The sequence below is a fragment of the Canis lupus genome, chromosome 7 (genome assembly GCF_011100685.1).
Source record: "Canis lupus familiaris isolate Mischka breed German Shepherd chromosome 7, alternate assembly UU_Cfam_GSD_1.0, whole genome shotgun sequence".
Classification (NCBI taxonomy): domain Eukaryota; kingdom Metazoa; phylum Chordata; class Mammalia; order Carnivora; family Canidae; genus Canis; species Canis lupus.
The window spans coordinates 9,381,512-9,398,335 of NC_049228.1; the positions used below are offsets into that span (position 1 = coordinate 9,381,512).

Genomic DNA, 16,824 nt, shown 5'->3' on the forward strand with positions numbered 1-16,824 from the left:
TTTGGGACAATACAGATAGACCTAGAGAGTATTTTGCTAAGTGAAATAAGTCTGACAAAAAAAAAAGACAATGAATTCACTTATATGTTGAATCTATAAAACAAAACAAATGACCAAAAAAAAAAAATAAATAAAGCAGAGCACCAAGAGATACAGGGAACTCACTGATGGTTGCCAGAGGTAAGGGGTTGGGGATACAGGCAAAAAATGGGTGAAGGGGAGTGGGAGGTACAGGCTTCCAGTTATAGAATGAATAAATCATGGGAATGAAAGATGCAGAATGGGGAATATAGTCAATGGCATTGCAGTAGCATTGTATGCTGGGTAAACTTGGGGTGAGCATAGCATATAGAGGTGTCCAATCACCGTGTTGTACACTGAAACTAATGTAAAATTGCATATCAACTATACTTCAATTAGGAAGACACAAGAAATTTAAATAAAAGAAATGGAAAAAGGCATGCCATGCAAATACTATGCAAAGAAAAGCTGGATGCCTATATTAACATCAAACAAAGCAGGCTTAAAAGCAATAAGTATTATTAAATAAAAACAGGAATATTTCATAACAACAAAAGAACTCATTCAACAGGATGACAAAGCAATCCTACCTATGTAACATGTAAGATGTTAATCTAGTAACATAACTCAAAAATATACAAAGCAAAAATTAATGTAATAAATGATTCCATAATCAAAGTTGAATATATCCCTTTCTCAGTAACTGATAGAACAAGTAGACAAAATAATTAGTAATACAAATAATTTTAAAAACTATCTACTTGACTTAATTATCCTATAGAGAATAAACACTTAACAACTTCAAAATACATATTTTTTGTAATTTCATATAGAATATTTACCAAAATAGATCAGATATTGAACCATAAAGCTGTCTCAACAAAATTCAAGGACTGAAATCATAGTATACTTTCTTACCACTAAGAAATTATCTAGAAATCAGTATAAAATGGTAAGTGGGAAATTATCAAAAGTTTGAAAATTAAGCAACACACTTTTAAATAGAAGAAATCATAGTGGAAATAAAGTATTTTGAACCATGAAATAACAAGATTATGACACATCAGAACTTCTGGAATGTTCTTAAAAAGTCCCTAGAGAGTAAAATAGCTTTAAATTCACATTAAATCTTTGCTTGAACAATCAAAATTTCCATCCAGGGATGCCTGGGTGGCTCAGCAGTTTAGCACCTGCCTTTAGCACAGGGCGTGATCCTGGAGACTCAGGATCAAGTCCCGCATCGGGCTCCCTGCATGGAGCCTGCTTCTCCCTCTGCCTGTGTCTCTGCCTCTCTCTCTGTGTCTCTCATGAATAAATAAATAAATAAATAAATAAATAAATAAATAAATAAATAAATCTTTAAAAGTACATATATAAAAAATTCCATCCAAATAAGCTAGGGAGGTGGAATCCTAGTAAACTCAATGCCCCTAGAAAAGTAGAACAAAGAATTATATACAAACAGGAGCAAAAAATAGAAAACAGACAATTAACAATTAACAAAGCCAAAAGTTGGTTCTTCGAAAAGACCACTGGAGAAAACAAGATGAACTAAGAGACAAATGACCAATGAAGGATAAAGAGAAAACATTATAGATCCAACAAACATCTTTAAAAAAAATAATAACCATATATGTAACTTTTTGCCAATACATTTGACACACTAGGTGAAATGGCCAAATCTTTAACAACGCAAAATTGACACAAGAAAAAAAATTGAGTGGTCCTATATTCCTATATATCTGAATAGCCCCATCTTACACAAATTCTTTCAGTGAATAGTAGAAGATACACTTCTCTGTGTACACCTGACAAGGATATCACAAGGAAAAAATTATTAATAGCCAACACCTCTCATTAACATAAATGCAAAATTCCTAAATAAAATATTAGAAAATCACTTACAGTTACGTAAAAAAGTGCAAGAGATCATGACCAACTAGGGTTTATTTCAGGAATGCAGGGTTAATTCAATATTCAAAAGTCAATCAATAGGGCAGCCCTGGTGGCTCAGCAGTTTAGTGCCGGCTTCAGGCCAGGGCCGAATCCTGGAGACCCAGGATCGAGTCCCACGACGGGCTCCCTGCATGGAGCCTGCTTCTCCCTCTGCCTGTGTCTCTGCCTCTCTTTCCCTCTCTGTGTGTCTGTCATGAATAAATAAATAAAATCTTTAAAAAAAAAAAAGTCAATCAATATAACTCACCACATCAATAAATTAAAGAAGGAAAAAACATTTTATCTCAATAAATGCAGAAAAAGTAGTTGGTAAAATTCAAAACCTGTTAAATTCTCAGAAAATCAGGAATATAAGAGCTCTTCTTAATCTACGGAGTATTTACAAACAACTAAAGTTAACAATATACTTAATAGTGAAACACTGAATATGTTCCCCCTGAGATTAGAAATAAGGGAAGGATGTCTACTATATTCACTTCTATCCAACATTATATTGTAGATCCCAGCCAAGGGTAAGTAAAAAAAAAAAGAAAGAAAGAAGGAAAAGTACATATTTTGCAGAGAAAAAAAAGTAAAATAGTTCTTATTCACAAAGACATGATTGCACATGTAAAAAAATTCTAAGTAACCTACAAAATATTCAAATGAATAAGCAAATTTGTCAACTTTGAAGCAAAGTCAATAAACAAAAAACACTTTATACCAGCAAAACAATTAGGAAATGAAATATGTTAAAATCACATTTACAGAGTGCCAAAAATAGCAGGTGTCTAGAAATAATTTTAATAGCAAGAACGAAAAAGAATGGCAGCAAATATTGTCAAGAATATTTTGCTAATATATTGCTAATTATTTTTAAATATTTTTATTTTATTCAAATTCAATTAATTAACATAGTTTATCATTGGTTTCAGAGGTAGAGGTCAGTGATTTATCAATCTTACATAATATCCAATGTCATTATATCATATGCCCTCCTTAGTGCCCATCACCCAGTTACCCCATTCCTTCACCTGCCCCCCCCTCCAGAAACCCTCAATTTGTTTCCTCTGATAAAGAATCTCTTAGGATTTGTCTCCCTCTCAGATGTCATCTTATTTTATCTTTCATTCTCTTCTCCTATGATCCTGTTTTGTTTCTTAAATTCCACATATGAATGAGATCATATGATAATTGTCTTTTTCTGATTGACTTATTTTGCTTACCATAATATCCCCTAGTTCCATCCATGTGTGTATATGTATAGACCACATCTTCTTTATCCATTCATCTGTCAATGGACATTTGGGCTCTTTCTGTAGTTAGCTATTGTGGACATTGTTGCTATAAACATTGGGGAGCAAGTGCCCCTTTGGATCACTGCATTTGTATCTTTGAGGTAAATGCCCAATAGTGCAATTGCTAGGTCATAGGTAGCTCTATTTTTAATTTTTTTGAGGAACTTCCATACTGTTTTCCAGAGTGACCGAACCAGCTTGCATTCCCACCAACCACGTACAAAGGTTCCTCTTTCTTCACATCCTCACCAACATCTGTCATTTCCTGACTTGTTCATTTTAGCCATTCTGACATGGTGTGAGGTAGTATCTCATTGTAGTTTTGATTTGTATTTCCCTGATGCCAAGTGACGTTGAGCATTGTTTTACGTATCTGTTGTCCATGTGTATGTCTTCTTTGGAGAATGTCTGTTCATGTCTTCTGCCCATTTCTTGACTAGATTTTTTGGTTTTTTTAGGTTTTGAGTTTAATAAGTTCTTTACAGCATTTGGATACTAGCCCTTTACCTGATATGTCATTTGCAAATCTTCTCCCATTCTGTTGGTTGTCTTTGGTTTTCTCAACTGTTTCCTTTACTGTGCAAAAGCTTTTTATCTTGATGAAGTCCCAATAGTTCATTTTTGCCTTTGTTTCCCTTGCTATTGGAGATGTGTTTGGTAAGAAGTTGCTGTGGCTGAGGTCACAAACATTGCTGTCTGTATTCTCCTCTAGGATTTTGATGGATTCCTGTCTCACATTTAGGTCTTTCAACCATTTTGAGTCTATTTTTGTGTATGGTGTGAGGAAATGGTCCAGTTTCATTCTCCTGCATGTGGATGTCCAATTCTCCCAACACCATTTGTTGAAGAGACTGTCTTTTCCATTGGATATTCTTTCCTGCCTTGTCAAAGATTAGTTAACCATAGAGTTGAGGGTCCATTGCTAGATTCTCTGGAAATGTGTCTGATCTATGTGTTCCATTGATCTATGTGTCTATTTTTGTGCCAGTGCCATACTGTCTTGATGATTACAGCTCTGTAGTAGAGCTTGAAGTCCAGGATTGTGATGCCATGGGTTTTGGGTTTTTTTTTTTTTCAATATTCTTTTGGATATTTGGGATCTTTTCTGGTTCCATACATTTTTAGGATTATTTGTTCCAACTCTGTGAAAGAAGTTGATGGTATTTTAATAGGAATTGCATTGAATGTATAGATTGCTCTAGGTAGCATAGACATTTTAACAATATTTGTTCTTCTAATCCATGGGCATAGAATGGATTTTTCCATTTCTTTGTGTCTTCCTCAATTTCTTTCATGAGTGTTCTATAGTTTTCTGAGTACAGATCCTTTGCCTCTTTGGTTAGGTTTATTTCTAGGTATCTTACGGTTTTGCATGCAATTGTAAATGGGGTTGATATCTTAATTTTTCTTTCTTCTATCTCATTCTTAGTGTATAGAAATGCAACTGATTTCTATGCATTGATTTTATATCTTGCCACATCGCTGAATTCCTGTGTGAATTCTAGCAATTTTGGGGTGGGTCTTTTGAGTTTTCCATATAGAGCATCATGAAATCTACAAAGAGAGTTTGACTTCTTCTCTGCTAACTCAGTTGCCTTTATTTCTTTTTCTTATCTGATAGCTGAGGCTAGAACTTCTAGTACAATGTTGAACAGCAGTGGTGATAGTGGACATCCCTGCCATGTTCCTGACCTTAGGGGAAAAGCTCTCAGTTTTTCCCCACCGAGAATGATATTCACTGTGGACTTCTTGTATGTGGCTTTTATGATATTGAGATATTTCCCTCTGTCCCTACACTGTGAAGAGTTTTAATCAAAAAAGAATGCTGTACTTTGCCAAATCCTTTTTCTGCATCTATTGAAAGGATCATATAGTTCTTGTCCTTTCTATTACTAATGTAGTGTACCACATTGATTTGTGAATGTTGAACCACTCTTGCAGCCCAGGAATAAATCCCACTTAGTCATGGTGAATAATCCTTTTAAAGTACTATTGGATCCTAATGGCTAGTATTTTGGTGAGAATTTTTGCACCCATGTTCATCAGGGATATTGGTCTGTAATTTTCCTTTTTTGGTGGGGTCTTTGTCTGGTTTTGGGATCAAGGTAATGCTGGCCTCATAGAAAGAGTTTGGAAGTTTTCCTTCCATTTCTATTTTTTGAAACAGCTTTAGAAGAACAAGTATTATTTTTTTTAATTTGTAAAGGTTTTATTTATTTATTTGAGAGAGATAAAGCAAGAGAGATGCCACAAGTGGAGGGCCGGGCAGGAAGGGCAGAGGTCAAAGAAGACTCCCTGCTCAGCAGGGAGCCCTAACACAGGACTGGATCCCAGGATTCTGGGATCATAAATCGAGCCAAAGGCAGATGCTTACCTGACTGAGCAACCCAGGCACCCAGTATTAATTCTTCTTTAAATGTTTGGTAGAATTTCCCTAGGAAGTCATCTGGCCTTGAACTCTTTTTTATTGGGATATTTTTGATTACTGCTTCAATTTCCTTGCTGGTTATAGGTCTGTTCAGGTTTTCTATTTCTTCCTGTTCCAGTTTTGGTAGTTTATATATCTCTAGGAATGCATCAATTTCTTCCAGATTGCCTAATTTGTTGGCATATAGTTGCTCATAATATGTCTCATAATTGTATTTCTTCAGCTTTGGTTGTGTTCTCTCCTCTTTCACTCATGACTTTAATTATTTGGGTCCTTTCTCTTTTTTTTTTGAAAAGTCTGGCCAGAGGTTTATTGATCTTATTCATTCTTTCAAAGAACCAGCTCTTAGTTTCGTTGATCTGTTCTACTGCTCTTTTTGTTTCTATTTCATGGATTTCTGTTCTATTTTTATTAATTCTTTTCTCCTGCTGGGTTTAGGCTTTATTTGCTGTTCTTTCTCCAGCTCCTATAGGGGTAAGGCTAGGTTGTATATTCGAGACATTTCTTGTTCCTTGAGAAAGGCTTGTATTGCTATATACTTCCCTCTTAGGACTGCCTTTGCTGCATCCCAAAGGTTTTGAACAGTTATGTTTTCATTTTCCATTTGTTTCCATGAATTTTTAAATTCTTCTTTAATTTCTTGGTTGACCCATTCATTCTTTAGTATGATGCTTTTTAGCCTCCATGTATTTGAGTCCTTTCCAAACTTCCTCTTGTGATTGAGTTCCAGTTTCAAAGTATTGTGGTCTGAAAATATGCAGGGAATCATCCCAGTCTTTTGGTACCAGTTGAGACCTGATTTGTGATCCAGTATGTGATATATCCTGGAGAAAGTTTCATGTGTACTTAAGAAGAATGTGTATTCTGTTGCCTTAGGATGAAATGCTCTGAATATATCTGTGAAGTCCCTCTGGTCCAGTGTATCATTCAAAGCCCTTGTTTCCTTGTTGATCTTCTGCTTAAATGATCTGTCCATTGCAGTGAGGGGGGTGTTAAAGTTTCCTACTATTATAGTATTATTATTAATGTGTTTCCTTAATTTTGTTATTAATTGGCTCATATAATTGGCTGTTCCCATGTTAGGGGCATAAATATTTAAAACTGTTAGATCTCCCTGTTGGATAGAGACTTTAATTATGATATAGTATCCTTCCTCATCTTATTATAGTCTTTGGGTTAAAATCTAATTTGTCTAATATAAAGATTTCTTTCTTTTGATGTCTATCAGCATGATAAATGCTTAAATCTGGAGGTGTCTTTAGATCTAAAATGAGTCTCTTGCAGGCAGCATAACAATGGCTCTTGCTTTCTTATCCAATCTGATATCCTGTGTCTTTTGATTAGGGTATTTAGCCCATTTACATTCAGAGTAACTGTTGAAAGATATGAATTTAATGTCACTGCATTACCTGTAAAGTCACTGTTTCTGTATAGTGTCTCTGTTCCTTTATGGTCAATGTTACTTTTGGGCTGTCTCTTTGCTTAAAGGATCCCTTTTATTATTTCTCATAGGCCTGCCTTGGTGATCACAAATTCTTTTAGTTTCTCTTTGTCCTAGAAGCTTTTTATCTCTCCTCCTATTTTGAATGACAGTCTTGCTGGATAAAGTATTCTTGGCTGCATATTTTTCTCATTTAGCACCCTGAATATATCATGCCTGTCCTTTCTGGCCTGCCAGGTCTCTGTGAACAGGTCTACTGCCCAGAGACCAGGAAGACAGGAGCGATTGACTGCTTTTTCCTAAAGGCCCACTGAGGAGTGGGACTCCAAGTTTTTGGCTGGAGACTGGGAGGCCGACATTTTCACTCATATATTGCTAATTAAAGAAGACCTTAAAAAAATGGATATTCTATGGTCAACGTTTGGAAAACTCAATATTAAGACTTCCATTCTCTCCAAATTGTTTTAAGATTTTCTTTATTTATTTGAGAGAGAGAGAGAGAGAGAGAGAGAAAGGAAGGAAGGAAGGAAGGAAGGAAGGAAGGAAGGAAGGAAGGAAGGAAGGAAGGAAGGAAGGAAGGAAGTGGGGGAAGGGGCAGAGGGAGAGAATATCCAAGCAGATTCTCACTGAGCACAGGCTCAATCTTACAACCCATGAGATCAGGACCTAAGCCGAAACCAAGAGTCAGATGCTTAACTGACTAAGCTACCCAGGCACCCCTCTCCCAATTGGTTTTGAGATTTAATGTAATTCCACCCAAAATCCCAACAGGTTTTTGGAGTTTGGGTAGAAACTGGCAAGCCAACTCTAACATTTATATGGATGTACAAAGGATCTAAAATAGACATGGCAGTCTTGAAGCAAAAGAACACAGGTAACTGGGCAGCCCCAGTGGCTCAGCGGTTTAGCACCGCCTTCAGCCCAGGGCATGATCCTGGAGACTCAGGATTGAGTGCCGCATCGGGCTCCCTGCATGGAGCCTGCTTCTCCTTCTGCCTGTATCTCTGCCTCTCTCTCTCTCTGTGTCTGTGTCTCTCATGAATAAATAAATAATTTTTTTAAAAAAGAACACAGATAACTGATTCTAATACTCACTATCATGCTATGCTAATTAACACAGTGTGGTACTGGCATAAGAACAGACAGACTAATGGAACATAATAACAGAGCCCAATAATAAACCCCCACATGCATGGTCACTTGATTTATGAGCAAGGCTCAGAGCAGGGGTCGAGGTAACAGCCAGACTTGAATGGGTCCGGGGAATGAAGGACTTACCTTGGAGGGCAGTGTCTGGAGAAACACAGTAGGCATCCCAACTGTACTATAAGTGGGTCTACATGGTGATGGAGCCCTCCACGGATACTGAGAAACTGGACCACAGCCCAGAGGAGTCAGAGAACTGGGTCCAATCAGGGCTTGGGGGTTAGCTAAGCATTAAGGGTGAGGGCCAGAAGAATAGGACATCTGGGACAGGAAAGTAGTGTTGTTTCAGTGCAGTGGTTGAGGTAACAGCCTGAGTGCTGTGGGTTCAAGGGAGCTAGAGGAGGAGAGACATGTGACATTTTCCACTCATTCTTAACCACTGCTGCTTACATACAAAATCAAAGTCAAAGTCATATCATGGCACACATCTAATGGAAATCCTTAATGGTTTCTTTTTGGCCTCCATGCTTTTTAGCCTCCATGTATGATAAAATATAAACTCTTTGGCAAGGCTCTGAGATTCTATCACTAGATCTTGCCTCCTTCTCTCACCATGCCTCCCTCCTCCAATGCTGACATTGCCTTGGACCCAGTGAATGCCTTCCTCAGCCCTGAGAGCAAACTCCTCTGCATATGCTCTCTCCTCTTCCAAGAATATCCTTCTCACTCCTCACCAAACTAACTCCAGTCATTTTCTCCAGGAAGCCTTCCTGAATTCTCTCACCAGGCTAGGTACTCCCTATTAGTAAGCCCAAACACTCTGAGCTGACCCTATGAATAGCATTTCTCACATTCTCTGACAGCGTCCATCACCTGTGACCCCCACTAGACTGCAAGCTTTGAAAAGTTGTTTTCCCATCTCCTGGCACCCAAGTCAGTAAGATTTCTTTAAAAAAGAAGAACTTTAAAGAGATACCAAGAAAAGCAGGTGGAGAATCAAGACAGAAGCAGAACTTGGGTCAGCTAGAATGGAGTCTGAGAGTGAAAGACAGCAGGGAAACACTGGGCCTATTTTGCTCCACGGACCTCCACAGTCCTTCATGGGTTGTGAGTACAAGTTCGGAAGAAGAATGATTTTTAAAATACATAAAAATAAGAGGGAATGATCTAGGCTGTATTCCCCTCAGAGGTAAGAGGGGAACAACATTGCCAGCATGGGGACATCAGCAACATTGGGAAGATTATTGCAATCACACTTCGGCCCCTGGCCATGGAGGCAAGTCGTCAAAAGAGAAACATGCCCATTAGCAGCACTGCCTGCCCTTAACAAGACACGGGGATGAAAACTATAGTGTGTCTGCTTGTGTCCTCTTTTGTTTGCCCAAATCAGATGTAGAAATAGCACCAAAATAAAAGAGAGAAATGCCAAGGAAAAGAGTATGAAATGTGAGAAAACTGTAATACAAGTTTGCTTTCCTGTCCATCATAGTATCAGACATGACAACTTGTGCTAAACGTTGCTAGTTTTTATCCAGGAGATGCCACAGGCTGCTCAGACACACCAGTCTGCATGCCAGTGTGTCAGCTCTGTCCATTCTCTGTGTCCAAGGAACCCACAGGAGGAGGAAATCCCAGGACAAGGCCTATAATGATCAGGCTTGAATAACCAATGGCTTTCAGGAATTTTTTTGTAATAGATAAGCCAATTACAGCACATCTACTCAACAGAATATTGCTGAGCAATGAAAAGAAATGAACTATCAAGCCACAAAAAGACATGTGGAAACCTTAAATATTTATCTCTAAGTGAAAGCAGCCAATCTGGAAAGGCTACATACTGTATTTTTCCAACTACAAGACATTCTCGAAAAGGCAAAATTATGGAGACAGTAAAAAGATCAGTGGTTGCCAGGGGTTGGGGAGGAGGGTGGGATGAACAGGTGGAGCACAGAGATGTTTAGAGCAGTGGAACATTATGTATGACACATAATGATGGAGCTATGTCATTAAATATTTGTCAAAATCCTTAGGATGTATTCTACAAAGAGCGAATTCTAATGTTAACTATGAACTTTAGCTAATGATAATGTATCAATATTGGCTATAATCAATGTACCACATTAATGCAAGATGGTAATGACAGGGAAAGTGTGGTCTCTGCACTTGGTGTTCCATTTTTCTATGTACCTAAAATTGCTCTGAAAAAAGTCTTAATTTTAATTGCTACTACAAGCCACAGATATGGCCTCTATGGCTGGGACGCTAGGAAAGCAAATTCCAGGTCATCTTATGACCTTCAGTGGCGATAGTAGAGGAGTCACCTGTGTGAAAATTAAACTGATGTCCATCCACCGAAATAAAAACCACAGATTAGGACTGATGACCACCAATTAACAGGATGAGCAACACACAGAAGTCCAATTTCTTTCAGCATCATTGAAAGCCTGGAAGAGTCCAGAACAGTGAATCTAAAAGAACCTAAAGGGCAGCCCATCTGCCAAGGAAAGAGAAGCAGGATGGGTGACCTGCCACTGGAGTTACTTCTGACCTTGGTACTCACCATCCAGCTCTGTACACCTGGGCCAGTGACCTCTGTTTAGGGTTGACCACAATGGCTGCTCACACTTCTCACCTGTCAGCTATGTAAGAGGGGAACAGAAGTGGCCCAGCTGGCAAACGATTCAGAAAGGGGGACTCAGGGACTAAAATGCACAGTTTGGTTCACTCTGGCTCCAGATTCTGTGACAAGGCAGCATAACCTGCCTGGGGAAAAGTGCAGGCCTAGAAGTCAGAAGCCTGAAGCCCAGGACCTGGACAGCCAGGCCCTTTCCCTTCATCAACAGAGCTGGAATAATAGTTGCCTAAGGGCATTGAGGTTAGAGCTGAGATGGGCCCATCTTGCATGGGAGGAAAGATAATTTGTGTGAAATGGGTTTTTTTTAAGGTTTCATTTATTTATTTATGAGAGACACAGAGAGAGAGGCAGAGACATAGGCAGAGGGAGAAGCAGGCTCCCTGTTGGGAGCCCAATGCAGGACTTGATCCTGAGACCCTGGAATCACGACCTGAGCCAAAGACAGACACTCAACCACTGAGCCACCCAGGTGGCCCGAAATGCTTTGGAAAGTTCAACACACTAGCTAAAGGGAAGCTGTTGTCAAAACTATTCATCCTTTCACTGCTTGCTCCTGTTCTCTCTAAGAGGATCATCTCCTTGAGAGTGGGCTCTTGGCAAGGGTCAGCTGTGTCCCCAGCACCAGCTGGTAGTGCCACTGTCCGAAGTTATTGAGCCAGGGACTGGAGGAAGCTCTTAGCCCCAGAATTGTGACCTGGGAGGTAGCCTGATTGGCTCCATTCTCCCCTTGCACTTCTACACCCCAATGGCAGTAGGCAATGAGGCTTCCTGGGGAAAGGGAAGATGTTTTGTGAATAATAATTTCATTTTTAATCCATGAAGCACATGAGGCCAGTAATCCACTAAATGCTTGAGAAAGACTCATCTGGCTTTTGCTTCCGCATACCCACTGTAAGCTTCAGTTCACTCAGTTTCCAGACCTTTTGTCCTCTCACCAGCTTAACTAATGTGCAAACATATTCCCAAAAAGCCTCCAAAACAGATTATGACCAACAGACTGGAGAATGACGCAAATGTAGGCCATCTACATAAGTGAAACAAGTTGGGTCAAAGGGATCATTTGCGTGGCTTAAATCATGGAGGTGGGCGACATCCACAGGCCTGAAGTGACAATGGCTGGCATTAGCAATTGAACCTGGTTCGTTCTTGACCCAAGCCTCAGGGGGATCTAGTCCTTCCACTTCAAGAGCCCCCATTCCACACCCACCCTCAGCCCCACACACACACCCCCGACATACACACAGATGGCCAAGCCACCACCGCACATTCCTCTCTTCTTTGGTGGTCTCCACTGGGATATAATTCCATTGGCATAATTAGGAGGACACCAGAGAGAATTCAGCTCCATGTATTTTTTATGAGAAATGAGTCAATAATGTTTTTTTTTCTCCCCACACTCTCCCAAAGAAAGGGATTAGAGCAGAGGGAGTTGCAATCTTAGATTAGCAACTCCACAACAGTGTGGTCAAGAAGACAACAGGCGGTGGATGGGAAACCATTAATCGGAATTCTCTTACCCAGCTAAATCCAGGTTTGGCAAATGGGGCACCCTTCCAGGCCTCTCCAACCTCCTCTAAGCCCCACCAATCTTCTTTTCTAATTTAATAGTGCCCTTCAACAAAAGGCCTATGTCTGGAAAGCCATGCTGGGTCTGACCCTCCATGAGCATCCTAAACTGCCTATCTCATCACCAACACAGCTGCTTTGGGGAGAATGCAGATACTTCCCTGTACACAGTGCCCAACTTCCCCACCACAACAACCAGGCCAAGGGGTGAGCCACAGACTTTGGAAGCTTCTTGGTCAGTTTTGACTCAACTCTGTCCATCAGTGTTTTTGTCCCTATTTTATCCACTCTGTCACCATTAAGAATAGAGAGGACTCAGAAAGGGACTCATTATTGCCATAGCCATATGATTTGCTGTGTCATCTTGAGTGAGTCATAATCCCCCTGAGTCTATTCCCTTATTTGTGAACTAAAAGGGTTGAACTGCATGACCTTCTGGTCCTCCTGGGCTCTGAACCTTCATTCCATCCCACTTCCCTCCCACCCTCACTGTAGGGAGGAGGTCAAAGTGCTAGGCTTCTTGTTTTTATCATCAACTCCTGGAGGTAAGACAAATGCAGATGAAATTTTAGAACTCACCAAACTTAGTTTGCAGCTAGCAGGGAACTCAAATAATCTACTGCCCAAATGCCATGCCTTCAGACAGGTAAGGTAGCATGACCCCCAAGGGGTAGACAAGAAAATTGATCCATAGAGGCTAAATGGCATGCACAAAGTCCCAGCTGTCCAAACACGTGATACCAAGAGGGCCAGAAGCCAAATCTTCAGTTTCCTGGCACTGACTCCCCCACACCACAACAAATGTTACCAACAGGCATTATGTTGGGTATCTGCCAAAGCTTGAAAAGAAATTAATAAATTTAAAATCAAGTCTTTACAGAAGCAAATCATAACAATAGCCTCTTAATACTCATTTTTTTTAAAGATTTTATTTATGTATTCATGAGAGACACAGAGAGAGGCAGAGACATAGGCAGAGGGAGAGGCAGGCTCCCTGCCGGGAACCGGATATGGGACTCGATCCCAGAACCCTGGGATCACGACCTGAGCCAAAGGCAGATACTCAAATACTGAGCCACCCAGGTGCCCCTCATATTATTATTTATGACCAAGAGATGGTAGTGAGAACTTTGATGCTAAACCCTTTCCAACAGGAAAGCTACAGATACCTGGCATTTTTCCTATCCGCCCATCTATTTCATGATGGTGGAAGTCAGAAATCACATCAGGGATACTCACAATTGATGGCAAAGGAGTTCCAATGTGACATACAAGGTGCTTGAGGGGAAGCTCTCTGCTTTCCTAATGGACAAGGTAATCTTGACACATTTACAAACGTGTTTATGGCTCTGCCAATGTTTAACAGGAACCTGTGGAAGCTGAAGAACTGTTCTATTTATCTGCAAATTGTCAATGTTATTGCTCTAAATAGCAAATGGTTTATTTTAAAAACTCGAGAGGTTTTTTTTTTTAAGTCAAATTTCATCTCCCATATGTGTATAAGAAGCTCTTTTAGGTTGAAATAATTCAGTTGAGTTATCTAAGCCAAAATGATCATATTTTCCTCACCAACTAACATAAAATCTTCTAGAAATGTGCTCACAGAGAAAAATATCATTCCCAGTGTGTACTCAAATTCACACTAAAGAATCCCAACATTCACTTTAGGGATGTTTTGTTCTTGTAAATGATCAGTCTCACTCATTTAATCCCCCTACAAAATCCATATAAGCCAAGCCACCCAGAGCATTATTCCCTGGGATTTCAAAGTATATTAAAACACACCACACAGATAAAAGCGGGGGTTGTTCTGAGTTTAGAGCACCTGAACATCAGCTCCTCTTCTCTGAAGAGGGAAGTGGTGGGTAGCTAGGTTCTCACAGAGGAAGGGCCTGGAGTCCTCACCCACTACTGATACTGATCTGACGTCCAAGAGGCATCATTATGCCCAGCAAGTCACAAAGTCATTGGCCAGGTCTTGTCTTGGCAGGGAGCTCGCTGTTCCTTCCAATTACCTCAAGGCTAGTCCCACTAGCCTGTTAGCCCTGAGAGTGAATCTTGCCTAATCTCAACTTCCAGATGGCTTTCTGAATTACTCACCCAGTTAACACCCCAGCCAGGCTGAGATTTCCAGAATCCTCTATATGAGGCTGGAGATTTACCAGATGAACTACCTTATCTTCATCCATCCGAAGCATCAACTAGGCAGTAGGAAAAAGGAAGAATAACTCCCATGAAGCTTAAGCTGAATAAGAATCTGACACTGTCCTTTGCGATGACTTGATGTCCTTGCTTTTTCAAGGGAGAAAATCACCCGAACCAGACCAGCAGTTCCTGCCTTATGCAACATGTTGCAGGCACCCATTCACTGTTTGAGCATGTCCTAATTCCAACACACCTACAGAACATTTGTCTTCTTTTCATTCCTTCCGTTACCTGCAGGACTAACAATCCGAAGCAGTATAATCCAGCAATAGTACTACTCACTCCTCCTAGGCACAGGGCCGGACTTCACCACTTGACCATGGCCTGACTACCTCAGCAAATTTATGCAAGGGAGAGTATGGACCACTGAATGCCATTGGTCACAGCCAAAACTTTAACAAAGAAACAACTCCTTCTTTACCAAAAAAAAAAAAAAGCAAGCAAACTTGGGGAGGAAATAGCATCACTGTTACCAGGAGTTAATTAGTTATGAAACAGCCAAAGGTCAGCAGCAGATGAGAGAAAAATCCCCATAATTAGAATAATCAATAGGCCAGACATTCAACAATTGCATATCAAGTGAAAGATTCACCAATGCAGTGGCGATGCATGCCTGCTTCTGCAGCCCCACCACCCCTGAGCCAGTGGCTTGCGCTCTACATAATGTAAGAGGGAAGCCTCTGGTCTCTTCCACATCCATTCACGGACATGCAGGGCCTCCAAACCTCCAAAGGACAAACCCAGCAGGCGAGAATATCTATCAAGCATGCTCCCTCTGTTCCAGACATCAGCCATGCTAGTCCCCACCCACACGGTTACTCTTCTGTTGACCACCCACATTTATTCAGCTTTCAAGACATGACAACAAGGTCTGAGATTTGAGGCATGTACCTGACTCTCTCTCCCCTCCAGGGGTGGTGGAATCTGATCAGCAAAACCAATCTTCCCTGGATCACCCATAAAGGCACTAACCTCATCCACGTTCTCAAAAGCGTTGATGACATCATATGGCAAACAGGACAGAAGGTCAATCACAAACCACGTCTTCAGGTAGTTCATGCGGATGAGTTTGGGGTCAGAAATCACCTCCCCAGCTGGTCCAACAAAGGTAGTATGAAAATTCAGCACAATGTCCACCAAAAAGATGACATCCACGATGCTATCCACAACCAGCCAGGCCACATTGTTCTGCCTGGTTTTAAAGGAGACATTGTAAGGGACCAGGATGGCTGTGTAGAAGGTTAAAATCAAGATGATCCAATCCCACGTGGTCTTAAAAACACAGTAATGTAAGATGATGTGAGGGGGAGTCTTTGGTGCCTCTTGTTTGTACTGGGGGAGGATGTCTGAGCCCAGCTGCAGAACCTGTATAGAAAAACATGGTTAAGAGAGAATTAAGTCAGGATTCCACTGCAAGCATCTAACCAGTCAGCATCTGTCACTGACAAACGCTCGCGACACTCCAGATGGATCACAAGGAGCAAGGATAGGTACTAGAGGAGTATGGGAGAATGGAGATGAACATTATAATATAAATAATCATAAGGAAACAATGACTATTATTTGGCTTATTGTGAGCCAAGCATTGTACTACATACTTCACACACATTTATCACCTCACTTAATTCTAAATACAACCTTGTACTGTTAGCCAATTATTATTCCATGTGACAAGGGAGAAACTGAGGCCCCAGAGAATTAAGCAACTTTACTCAACAAATATTTACTGTTCTATGTCGGGAACTTTTCTAGACACTGGGTATATGTGTAACAATGAAGCCTGCTCTCATGGAACTCGGTCTAGTAGACGAATCAAGATAATTTCAAATTGTGGTAAGAGCCAACTAAAAGCAAGGGTGGGGACCCGGTGACTGGAGAGAATGTGACATGAGGAACAGGGGAGGGACAGCATTTGAACTGAAACCTGAATGACAATGAGAAACCACCCATTCAAACTTGTATGGAAAATTATCTGAGGCAGAGAGCACAGTTGGCGTAATGAGTCCAGGGTGGGACAAGCTTGATGCTCTCAGGCCAAGAGAGAAGTCGGATGTGGCTGAAGCCCACTGGATGAGGGGAAAGGATGCCAGATGAGCTCAGAGAAGTGGCAACCAGACCTCGCAGGACCGAGTGCACCATGAGGAGGGGT

The 16,824-nt window shown here is 40.6% G+C and overlaps 1 protein-coding gene across 1 annotated transcript in view; it reads right to left on the minus strand.

The window, feature by feature from the left end:
• KCNH1 (potassium voltage-gated channel subfamily H member 1) overlaps positions 1–16,824 on the minus strand; it is a 372,237-nt gene that overhangs the window by 270,659 nt on the left and 84,754 nt on the right. Inside the window, 1 exon segment of the mRNA XM_038542056.1 lies at positions 15,648–16,040. Within this exon segment, the coding sequence (XP_038397984.1) occupies positions 15,648–16,040 (393 nt within the window).